The sequence below is a fragment of the Cygnus atratus genome, chromosome 29 (assembly GCF_013377495.2).
Source record: "Cygnus atratus isolate AKBS03 ecotype Queensland, Australia chromosome 29, CAtr_DNAZoo_HiC_assembly, whole genome shotgun sequence".
NCBI lineage: Eukaryota > Metazoa > Chordata > Aves > Anseriformes > Anatidae > Cygnus > Cygnus atratus.
Genome location: NC_066390.1, coordinates 316,068 through 327,238, shown reverse-complemented (window position 1 = coordinate 327,238; position 11,171 = coordinate 316,068). Strand labels below are relative to the sequence as shown.

General features: G+C 69.9%; 2 protein-coding genes across 2 annotated transcripts; both read right to left on the bottom strand.

The window, feature by feature from the left end:
* Positions 1-4,300: 4,300 nt before the first annotated feature.
* On the bottom strand, positions 4,301-7,267 carry SLC39A5 (solute carrier family 39 member 5). Its single transcript, XM_035570290.1, has 10 exons — positions 6,906-7,267; positions 6,655-6,826; positions 6,331-6,505; positions 5,787-5,956; positions 5,564-5,704; positions 5,421-5,481; positions 5,156-5,344; positions 4,789-4,869; positions 4,521-4,711; positions 4,301-4,441 (listed from the first exon to the last, which is right to left on the bottom strand). Exons 1-10 carry the CDS (start codon positions 7,265-7,267, stop codon positions 4,301-4,303), a joined length of 1,683 nt encoding a protein of 560 aa, XP_035426183.1.
* A 1,581-nt stretch (positions 7,268-8,848) lies between these two features.
* Positions 8,849-10,963, bottom strand: NABP2 (nucleic acid binding protein 2). Its single transcript, XM_035570249.2, has 7 exons — positions 10,924-10,963; positions 10,109-10,203; positions 9,873-10,011; positions 9,708-9,779; positions 9,540-9,621; positions 9,349-9,415; positions 8,849-9,227 (listed from the first exon to the last, which is right to left on the bottom strand). The coding sequence occupies exons 2-7, from the start codon at positions 10,185-10,187 to the stop codon at positions 9,055-9,057; spliced, it is 612 nt and encodes a 203-aa protein (XP_035426142.1). The 5' UTR covers positions 10,188-10,203; positions 10,924-10,963; the 3' UTR covers positions 8,849-9,054.
* Between the last annotated feature and the right edge of the window lie 208 nt (positions 10,964-11,171).

The following is an 11,171-nucleotide window of genomic DNA, read 5'->3' as shown; positions in this document are numbered from 1 at the left end:
CGCGCGAGGCCGGGGGCGCAGGGGGGGCTCTGGCCGGCCTCGAGTCGTACCGCTCGGCCCAACGCCCTTGCGGTGCTGGAGTGGGGTCAGACCCAGCCCCAGATGGGGTGGGTGGGGAAGGGGGATGCGTCCCTGAGGACTTGAAGGCATCTGTAGCAAGTTCTGTGTCTTTACAATATCCTACGTGTAAATGCTGCACCTCTGTATATTATGCACATAAACATTTCTTTGAATACGATAGGACAGACCTCATCACCAGTCAGGTATAAACGACTCTTCCTTTTCTGTGTCTTGGTGTTCTCGCGTGCGTGTGCGTGCAGGTGGGTCGTGTGCGGACCCGTGTGTCTGGGCGATGTCTGAGCTCCCTTCCGATGCAAAGGAGAAGGAGGAAAAAAAAAAAAAGAGGAAAATAGCCTTACTTGATCCAGTCTTATCGGTATTGTTCGTCAACTTGAAAACAATAAAGTAAACGCATGGAAACCTCTGGCCCAGCTGGCAATGCGTGACGGTGGACATCCCTGATGCTGGTGTGCCGCGTCCCGGAGCGGGTTCGGCACCGCTCGGTGCTGCCCGGCTCCTTCCCTCCTCTCTTATCTTCATTTTTTTCCCCGACGCCGTAAGGAGCGAGCTCCTGGTGGCTAGACCAAACCGGCGCTTTCTCTGGTGTTCCGTGCTCGGCTCCCGGCGGTTCTCGGAGCCCTGCGGTGAGGGGGGTGCAGGCTGTGCCGTGCTGCTGTGGCCGGAGTGGTGAGGGGCTGTCCGTCCGTCCGTCCCTCCGTCTTGTCCTTGCCCAGGAGCCTGGCCCAGGACGGAGAGGCAGGCACGGACTGGTTTGGTCTGAGCCGCGGGTCGGGGAGAGCTCGGTCGGTGCCTGGCCGGGGAGCAGGGCTGGGGGCACACGGGCCCCCCCCGATCCCTCCCTGCTCCCCTCCCTTAGGCAGCGGGGAGGGGGCGGCCGGGGGTCTCGCTGCCGATGGCCTTGTTCTGTTCCTGAATTTTGCACTATGTGAGAAGTGGCCAGTTTGGGAAGGGGGGGTGGGGGGTGCAGAGGCGCCCCAACAGAAAAGGAGAGCAGTGGCGGGGGGGGCTGGGGGGGCTGCGGAGTTTGGAGGGCATTAAAGCAAACGGCCCTGACCGCTGGGCTTGAGAACGCTTTTTCCTACTTGAAGGTACTAACCAAAACGGCTGCTTTAATTTAATTTATGTACCCACGTGCGATGGGATGCGACTGGGGGCAGGCTGGGAGGTGCTTTGGAGGGGGCTGGTGCTTGGGGCCAGCTCTTGTCCTTCTTGCCCCAAAAGGCTGTCGTGGCCCTGGTACGTGCTCCTTACGGCACTTGGCTCCGGCAGCGGGGCCGGAGGTGATGCTTCGCTGCAGGGCCGCTCGCTGGCAGCTCCCTGGGCTCGGCCGTCCCGTGAGGGTTCCTGAGCCCTTGGTCCTTTCCTGGAGCTTGTGCTCCCCCTCCCAGACCCCCAAAGCAGCAGGGCAGTGGCTTTCCTGCTCCTTCCAAAACTGTTGGTGCCTGGGATCACTCAGTAGGTGCCGCTGGCACCAGGCTGGGCTCTGCCCTCAGCTGGGACTGAGCGTGTGCTTGGAGTGGTGAGCGGCAAGCTGGTTTTTGGGCTGGATGTTGAGAAATGGCAGTTGTTGGCAGGGAGGATCCGGTGCTGGTGCTGAGAGGGCTCCTGGCCCCGGCACTGCCCAGCCCGGCCGGGGGATGTTGGGTGTGTGGATCTCACTGGGGGCTCTCTTAGCGTTACAGATTTGTGAGTCCTCTGAGACCTCTTTCAGAATCCTTTTAAAGGCATCCGGTCAGTTTTCCCCTTTCCTTTTTCTCCTCAACGTATGCGGAAGGGAGTTTAGAAAGATTGGCTTCATTTCTCATCTGTTCTGTGTAAGGGAAGAGCCGGAGCCCTCGCTCACTGCTGCAGCCAGCAGAGCCTCGCGGCCCCCCCGGGCTGCGCCATGTGGCCGTCCCTCCGGCTGCGTTTCGGGTCCCTGCTGCTGCAGCACCCCGCCGTCCTCCTCTGCCCTCGGCTCGTCCGGCGTGACTGTGGTGGCACGGGGGGGGTCTCGGGCGAGCTGGGCTCGCTCAGCATCTCCCTGCCGAGCCGCAGATATGCCAAACAGGGGGAGCGGGCGCTCGGTGGTGCCGCTCCCCAGATGTCTCCAAAGCAATAGAGCCCTCGGCAGGGGCTGAAGTCTGCCTGCGGGGCGAGCAGGGCTGGGGCTGGGCGCGCGCTGCAGCACCGGTGTGACCGCGTGGTCTGGTCGGCCGGGAGCTGCCCCCCGCGCGCAGCCCCTGGCGCTGGTTTTGGGGCTGCTTCGGAGACCTTCGCGGGGAGCTCAGGGCGGCGTTCCCCGGGGAAGGGGCCTGGCTGCTCCGTGTGCCTGGGGGCCCCGAGCACCCGCACTTTACAGATGTCCTGGAGTGAGACGAGCCCGGTGGGGCGCGCTCCCGTGTCCCCCACTGGCTCCTGGCCGCGTCCCAGCGCCAGCGCGCTGCGCCTGGCTTTGGTTGCAGCAGGAAGAGGCAGCGTGGGGCAGGCGAAGTCTCTCCAGGCGCGTTTGCGAGGTGGTTAGGAAACGACGAGCTGTTTTAATTTGTGTCTTTCTGCACTGTTCACACCTACCTCTTGCAATAAGCGGGCTGGGGCGCACACCTGCAGAATTTGCTTTCTTGCTCCGGGCCCCGCAGCCGGGAAGGCGCCGAGCGAGAGCAGGCGGGTGGGCGCTGCCCGCATCCACGCCGGGCAAATCGCCTGCCCCAGCCCAGTGCTGTGTGCGCCTCGCTTGTAGCAGCTGCTCCATCTCCTCTGAAGGTACTTTTACTTTAACTCCCCGGCTTTTTTCCCCTCCAGTGCACTGAAACATGGAACCTGCTGAGCAAAAACCAGCATGCAGCCGTGCTGTTGTTCGTCAGCAGCAGGGCCTCAGTTGGCAGTCATTCTTGCTGGGGACCCATAACGTGGATGCCTTTGTAACTTGGGCAGGGAGGGAGAGGCGAGGCCGGCAGCTCGAGGTGCCACTGCCCTCGCTGGAGGGACGCTCCCGGTGCCCTCCACGGTCCAGGCTTCTCCCCTCCCTCTGTAGGTGCTTCTTCCTTCAACCACTGGTTTAAAGCACAAACGCGTTGCCTGGCGGGGCTGGGCGGGCGGTGGGACCGGCTCTGCTCCCAGATGTGGCCCCGTGCGCCCGCCCCGCGGAGACCTGCCGCAAGTAGGGTAGAGTTTTGATGTGCAATTTAAAAATAGACAAAAAAAAAAAAAAAAGTATGAAATCCCCCTGGGGCTGTTGCAGCGGCCTCGAGGTGCCGGGTGCCTTGGTGGGCAAACTCTGAGCCATGTCCCCTCAAGCTTGCTGGCTGCTCGCCCTTGTCCTGAGAGCAGGCGCCCCAGAGAGCCCCGAAATCAGTCCTGAGAAACGAAGCACTTGTCTCTGGGCAGAGGAAAGCAGAGCGAGCAAGCAAAATCCCTTCTACTCATGCAAGGGAAACACGAAACCGTTCAATCCCCCCTACACACACACCCCGTGGTTCTAGGGATCATTAGACGATAGGTGGGAGATCAAGGAAATCAGCCCAGCAAGCCATCCGTCCCCGCAGCACAGACGCTATCCTGGCAGCCTCGTCCTTACCCACGCGTGAGCCTAGTGAGCGGTTACTTTTGTCTCGGATGTTCCATACTTGTATTTTCAGAAATCCTGCATCACCTTTGGGGAGGGAGGGGGGGGAAAGAACTAAAAAGAAATTAAAAAAGATAAAAAAGGAAAAAAAAAAGAGAAAAAAGCATTCAGACTTGATCTATTTTATACAATGTAAGCTGCGACCAAGTCCTGTTATTCATATTGTGGCTTTGAATCAATTATGTTTATTAAAATGCTATTGCTTCTATTCCCCCGCTCCTGTCTTCCTTCCTCCAGTACAGGCTGGGTCAGGGAGCTCGGGGAGGGGGAACGCACTCAGCCTCGGCCTCGCCACCGCAGCCGGGGGCCGAGCACCTCGGGGCCGCCCCGTGCTGGGCACCCCAGTCCCCAGGAGCGGCGGTGGGGCAGGACTGAGCCACCGCATCCCCTCCCGGTGGGTCCGAGGGGCTGGGAGCCGGCAGCACCGAGCCTGGAGCCCCCCCCGGGTCAGCTTCCAGGCGTTTCAGCTTTGCAAACTTCCAGGCCAGGGGACACTGCCGTCGGTCTCACGTGGAGGGGAGAAAGTCTGGTCCCAGGGGTGCGTTTCAGGGTCCCGCCAGCTCGGCCGTGCTTCTCCAGTTGGCGGGGGGGGGCGAGCGGGGCCAACCGCCCTGGTCAGGGCTGCAGCAAGGCGCTGATGTGGCCCTCGGCCAGGGCGATGCCCAGCATGATGCCACTGCCCAGCAGGAACCCCGCGTTCTGCAGGATGAAGTGGCCCAGGGTGCCCTCTCCAGGACCCCGCAGCACCTCGGGGAGCTGGGGGCAGAGCGGGGGCTCAGAGTGGCTGGGACATTGCCCAGCCCCGCTGCCCCCCCTCCCCGGTTGCCCCCCTCACCATGTCGGCCAGGGCCACATAGAGGAAGGTGCCGGCGGTGACGGTGAGGATCCATGGGGTAAGGTGCGCCGCGCTCTGCCCCACGGCCGCCCCCACGGCCGCCCCCAGGCAGGAAAGCAGAGCCGAGAGCAGGTTGAGGAGCAGGAGGGTGCGCGGTGCCATGCCCGCCCGCAGCAGCACCGCCAGGTCGCCTGCGGCATGAGGAGGGTGGGTGGCGGGGCTGGGGAGCCGGGGAGGGGGTGCTGGGGGCCGGGGGGCAGGCACTTACCCAGCTCGTGGGGCAGCTCGTGGCAGAGCACAGCCAGCGCCGTGCTGAGGCCACTGGAGAGGCTGTGGGAGAAGGAAGCACCTGCGGGAAGAGACCACGTCCCCATGCACCCCATGTCCCTGTGCACCTCATGTCCTCCTTTCCCTGTGCACCCCATGTCCCCATGCATCCCATGTCCCTGTGCACCCCTGCCCCCATACACTCCTGTCCCCATGCACCCCATGTTCCTGTGCACCCCTGTCCCCGTGCACCCCCGTCCCTGTGCACCCTGTCCCCATGCACCGCTGTCCCCGTGCACCCCCCGTCCCCATGCACCCAAGCCCTCGTACTCCAGCAGCTCCACGCTCCGTGTCCCCGTGCCGCTCACCGATGGCCAGCCCGTCCGTCAGGTTGTGGATCCCGTCCCCCAGCACCACCATCCACACCAGGTCAGTGGCCCTGGGGCTGGGGGGCAGCGCGGGGCTGTGGGAGTGTCCGTGGGAGTGTCCGTGGGGGGGTCCGTGGGGTTTGGGCTCCAGCTCGGGCTCTGGGGCCGTCAGGCATCGCAGCTCAGCCCCTGCAATGGGAGAAGCGCGGGGTAGGTGCGGGGGCCGGAGCCACAGGTGCTGTGGATGGCGAGGGGGGGTCCTTACCGCCACGAGACGGGGCTAGGACGCCGGTGGCTGCATCGGGGGCCTCTCCGGTGGGGTGTCGCTGGGGGAAGAGCAGAGGTGTCGGGAGTGAAGCCAGGATGTGGCTGCCGCCCCGTGCCCTTCTCGGCCGCTGTGGCTCTCACCGTGGCCTCGCGGCTGCACCGCAGCATCCCCAGGAGAAGCTCCACCACGAAGAGCAGGTAGATGCCCCCCAGCACCGCCAGTCCCTGCAGCACCGCTGCAGCCCACGGCTCCCCTGGCGTCTCCTGGTGCCGCCCCTGGGCCTGGACACAGGTGACTGGGCTCAGGGTACCTGCACGCCCTGGCCCGTGCCCCGCGCCCTGCGCCCACCGGGGGGGTACCTACGTGGGGCCAGAGGTGGAGCAGGGCGTCCCCGCAGAGCGTGCCCACGGCCAGCGCCACCAGGAAGGCCAGCAGCGAGCGGAAGAAGCCGCGGCTCAGCAGCGGGACGAAGCCAACGGCCAGGGCCGAGGGCAGGCTGATGAAGGCAATGGCCAGGAGCCCCCAGCCCAGCGCTGCGGCGGGGGGGGGGAGATGGGCACGGCCACGGCATGGGCATGGGGACGTGGGGACGAGTGGATGCAGGATGGGGGGGGAGCCCTGGGGGGTGCAGGGATGGGGACCCCAGGACGGGGACCCCAGGACCGGGAATGTGGGGTGATGGGAAGCTGGGGGTGGTGGGTGTAGGAGGGGAGGCGGCCGGGGCTCCAGGGAGGGGGGCTGCAGGGAATGGGGCTGGGGCTGGGGACCTGGGGCTGGGGACCAGGGGACGGGGACCAGGGGATGGGGGGAGCAGAGGACGGGGGGAGCCAGGGCTGGGGATGCAGGAGGGGGGAGCCAGGTGATGGACGACGCAGGGCTGGGGGGGCCAGGGAGGGGTTGGGGTTACCTGGCCACAGGGCCCCCCCCGGGGGAGGCAGCGTCACCTCATCGTGGTGCTGGATGCAGACGCGGCTGTCGATCTGGTAGAGCAGGGCCGGGCAGAGCAGCGTGAACTGCTCGGGCGTGAGCTGGGACACCGAGGCCAGCCCAAAATTCACCAGCAGCTGGGTCACGTTGAGGCACTGCGGGGAGGGGGATGCAGAACGCAGCAGTGAGCGGCTGGGGGGGGGGAAGGAAGCAGCTCGGGGAGCAGTGGGGGCTCCCTGGGGGCCCCGAGCGCGTGGCGGCAGCTTGGGGGGGGGGGGTGGGCGCAGCCCCCAGCCCCACTCACGTCATCGTGCGGGTGGTCGTAGCTGGAGTGGTCCAAGCCCAGCACCCTCCCCAGCAGGCTGAGGCTGGGCTGCTCCCGCCAGGTTGGGACGGGGCCCCCACCGCCCCCAGGGGTGCCCCCGGGGCCGGGGGGCTCGGCGGCAGGCGACGGCTCCGTGCGGGGGGGCTCAGGGCTGTGGGGAGCGGGCACAGGGTGAGCCCCGGTTCCGAAGGGGAGGGAAGGGGTGGGAGGACAGGATGAGGGGGGGGTACCTGGGCGGGCGCCCCCCGGTCGCGGCACCGCTGCCGTGCTCCCAGGCCGGGTGGCGGTGGCGATGCTTCTCCTCCTGCACCTCCAGCAGGTCGAGGTGGCTGACGTGGCCGTGGCCCAGCTCCTCGTGCTGGATCTGCACCACCTGCACGCGGCCCAGCCCCAGGCTGCCCAGCAGCCGCGCCAGCCCCTTGAAGGGCAGCGTCCCGTTGGCCCCGTACTGCCTGAAGAGCTGCTGCAGGTAGTAGCCGTACTCCTGCGCCGTGTCCTCAGGCAGCGCCGACGGCCGCGGCTCCCCCCGGCCCCCCGCGCCCCGCAGCGCCAGCAGCCACAGGCAGCCCACGAGGACCTGGCCAGGGCCCATGGGGGGGGGCAGGCGGCAGCGGGGCCGGATCCTGGTGGCGGCGCTGGGGGGACGGGGCTGGAATCAGGGCGACTGCGCCACGGGGACGCGGTGCCTGCAATGCTTCGGGGAGAGGTGCCCCCAAACCCCCCCCCCCCCCCATGCTGCCACCAGCCCTGGGACAGACAGCATCCATCCCTGCGGCCCCAGCCCCCGGGGGGGTGCCCCCCACATCCCACCCCAGGGCTCAGTTCCCCCCCCCGGGGACCCCCCCCCACCCTGGGGCCGTGTGCTCCCACGTATGCACCCTCCGTCCGCCCGCCCGTGGGGGCGGCTGGGAAGCAACAGGCGGCACCAGGGTCACGGCACGGGGCCACGTGTCCCTGCCTGGGGCTCAGGGCCACCGGACAGGGATTGAGGATTTTGAGGGGGGGGGGCAGCGAGCTGCCAGCCCTGTGCGTGCCCCCCCCCCCCCCCCCCCCCCCCCACGCCATGGGGATGGGCACCCCGGGATGAGGGTGACAATGCTGGGGGGGGGGGGGGGGGGGGGGGAACACCCAGTGCCACTTGTCCTTGAGGGAGGTTTTGCAACTGGGGCAGGTTTGTGCCGGGAGTTAATGTTTCACCGCGCGGGGCGATAACGGCGGGGGGAGCCCGGCTGCCCCCCAGCAGGGCACGTGCCCCCCCCCCCCCCCCCCCCACAAAACGCCCTTGTTCCCACCAGCACCCCCTGCATGGCTCTGCCCCCCCGCCCAGCTCCCACCCTGCTGCCACGGGACGAGCTTCGCCCCCCCCCCAACCCCCAACCCCTCGAGGGACAATTTGGGTAGGGGGGAACCACGGCGCAGGGATGGAGACGGGATGGGGGCATGGGGGGGGGGGGGGGGGGCACGGGGTGTGGGGGGGTGCAAGGCCCATCTGCCCCTTCCAGCCAGGACTCACCAATGCCGTGGGGCCAGGAACCCCCCTGGCTCCGGGACCTGGCACCCACCAGTCCCCCCCCCGACAGCACAGGGTCCCACGGGTGCCCCCCCTTCCCCAGGGCTGCCCCCCCCCCCCCCCACGGGGCACATTGTCCCCGGTGTTATGCCCCCCCCCCCCCCCATTGGTGAGGCCTCATCCTGCCGGGTGCTGCATGGGCCCAGCCCGGCTCCCCCCCAGCTGCCTTGGGGGGGGGGGGGGGGGGTCTCGTCCCCCACCCCTGGGGCTCACCTGGTGTCGTGGAGTGTGTCTGGGGGGGGGGGGCCGCGCTGTGCCGACTGCGGGGGCCGGGGGACACGCCGCTGCCCGGCCCCCGTCCCCGTCCCCGTGCCGCGGTTGCGCCGTGTGCTGCGCCCAAACCGGGGGGGGGCAACGGTCAACGGGTGCTGCACAGAACCAGCCCCGGGAGGGGCCGCAGGGGGGAGGGCCCGAACAGGCGTGCGGGGGGGGGGCCCGGCCCCCCCCCTAAGGTGGGCATCGTGGGCAGGGAGCAGGCGAGGCGCGGGCGGGAGCTCGACCTTTATTACCGTCCCCAGCAGAGCCCCCGGCCACCCGCGGGACGAGGGCGGGCGGCAGCCGGGTGCGGGGGGGGGCGCGGGGCTGTGGTCCCCCCCCCGGGGGCCGCGGGCAGGAGCCGAGCGGCTCAGCCCCTCGTGCCCGGGACCCCGCGTGCGGCCGGCACGGGGCAGGGGTCCCCCGGGTGAGCGGGGGCGGCCCCGTCCTCGCCCCAGCGGCTGCTCGAGGCCAGGAGCCCCGGGGGGGGGGGCCGGGACCCCCGACAGGGCCCGCGGGGGCGGAGGGTGGGTGGTGGCGGGGGTCCGGGCCCGTTATCTCTTGCTGCTCCTCCGCGTCTCTTTGCCGTTGCTGACGGGGCCGGCGGCGGGGCCGGGGTGCCCGGGCTGGCTGCGGGTGATGCGGCCGCTGGGGGGGTGCGCGGGGGCGCTGGGGGGGTGCGCGGGGCCCCCCGGGCTCAGCCCGTTCCCGTTCTGGCTGTCGGGGGCTGGAAGCAGAGCACAGAGGTTGGGGGTGCGGGGGGGGGAACTGGGGGGGGGGAGGTGTGAACTGGGAGGCACAGCCGGCTGGGGGGGGGGGTGCACCCTGGGGGGGCCGCGCTGCCCTACCTGGGGGTGCGGCGGGGGGGCCCTGGCTGCTCTGCGCGGCGGCCGGGCTCGCGCTCTCGTTCTGGGTCTGCGGGGACGGAGACGGGGCCTGTGCCGGAGCCTGGGGGCGGCGGGGGGGGGCCTGGACCCCCCGCCCCCCCCAAGACGTCCCCTGCCCCCCCCCCCCCAAGATGTCCCCGACCCCAACTCACGCCTTTGCTCTGCGACTGCTGCGCCACGTACTCGGGGTTGGGCTCGCTGAAGTTGGGCACCTCGGAGTACACCATGCAGAACCTGCGGGCACGGGGCGGTGGGAACCCCCGCCGCCCCCCCCCCGCCGCCCCTCCCCCCCCTCCCCCCCCCCCAGATCCCCTCCTTACTCGCCGATCTTCTGCAGGTCGCCGCCGCGCCCCGTGTACAGCGTCAGGCAGCCCTTGAAGACCGAGGCGTAGCTGCGGGGACGGGGCCGTGAGGCCGGCGGGGGGGGGCGCACGCAGGGCAGCCCCCGTGCCCCCCCCATCCCCCCCCCCCTCCCGTGCCCCTACCCCTTGGTGAGGCGGATGATGTCCCCGGGCTGGATGAGGTTTCCCACGTCGTCCCACACCGAGATGTTGATGCTGCCCGTCTTGTCGGCCACCTTACACGTCCGCACCTCGTGCCCGTCCTTCGTCTTCGTCACCCGGCCTGGGGGGGGGCAGCGTCAGGCGGGTGGGGTGGGGTGGGGTGGGGGGGGGGCACGGGGGGGCCCCCCGTCCGTACCCGCGCCTGCACCCGCACCCACCTGTCTCCAGCACGATGAAGATGAGGTTGAGGTTCTTCAGCCCCGGCTTGATGTCCTTCACGAACGTCTCGGCGCTCATGGTGCCGGCGGGGGCCCTGAGAGGACGCGGCCGTCACCGGGGGGGGGGCACCGGGACGGGACCACCGGGGGCGGGGGGGGGGGGGCACCGGGGGTGTGTGTGTGTGGGGGGGCATGGACCGGGAGGGGGTAAATGGGGGAGGCACCAGGGAGGGGGCCGTGGGGGGGGGGTCTGGGAGGATGGGGGGGGGGCAACAAGGATGGGGATGGGAGGGGGGGAGGCAGCGGGGGGGCACCGGGGATGGGGCCGTAGGGACGGGGACGGGGGGCACCGGGGATGGGGGCGAGACACGGGAGGGACGGTACCAGGGATGGGGCCGGGGGGACAGCGACGGGGCAGCACCGGGGCGGGGGGGACGGTACCGGGAATGGGGACGGGATGGTACCGGGGGGACTGGGGGGGTACAGGGGATGGGGGCGGGGGAGAAGCACCGGGAGGGGAGGGGGGGGGCACCGGGGATGGGGACGGGACACGGGGGGGACGGCACGGCGGATGGGGACGGGGGGCACCGGGGGGCCCGGGGGGGCACCGGGGACAGGCCCGGCCCCGCGGCCACGGGGGGGGCACCGGGAGCAGCACCGGGACCCCGGGGCCCCGCGGACGCGGTAACCGGGGCCGGGCCCCCCCGGGGCGGCGCTGCCGGGCCGGGACTCGGCCCCGCCCCCCCCGCCTGCCCCTTCCCCCCCCGCCGCCGGAGGGCGCTCGCGCCCCGCCCCCGCCCCCGCCGCTCGCTGACCTGCCCGAGCGCCGCCGCCGCGGGCATTCCCGGAAGTGACCCGCCGCCCCCGCCGGCAGCCAATCAGCGCGCGGAGGGCGGTGGACGTCCCGCGCGGACAGCGAACCGCAAGGCGGCGGGGGCGGGCCTAGGGGCGGGGCAATTCATCAAGCCCCGCCCACTCACCGCCCCTCCCCCCGCCTCTCGCGGCCCGCGGGGTCCGCCCCGACCACCGAGTTCCGGCCCCTGGGCGCCCAGAGCGTCGCTTC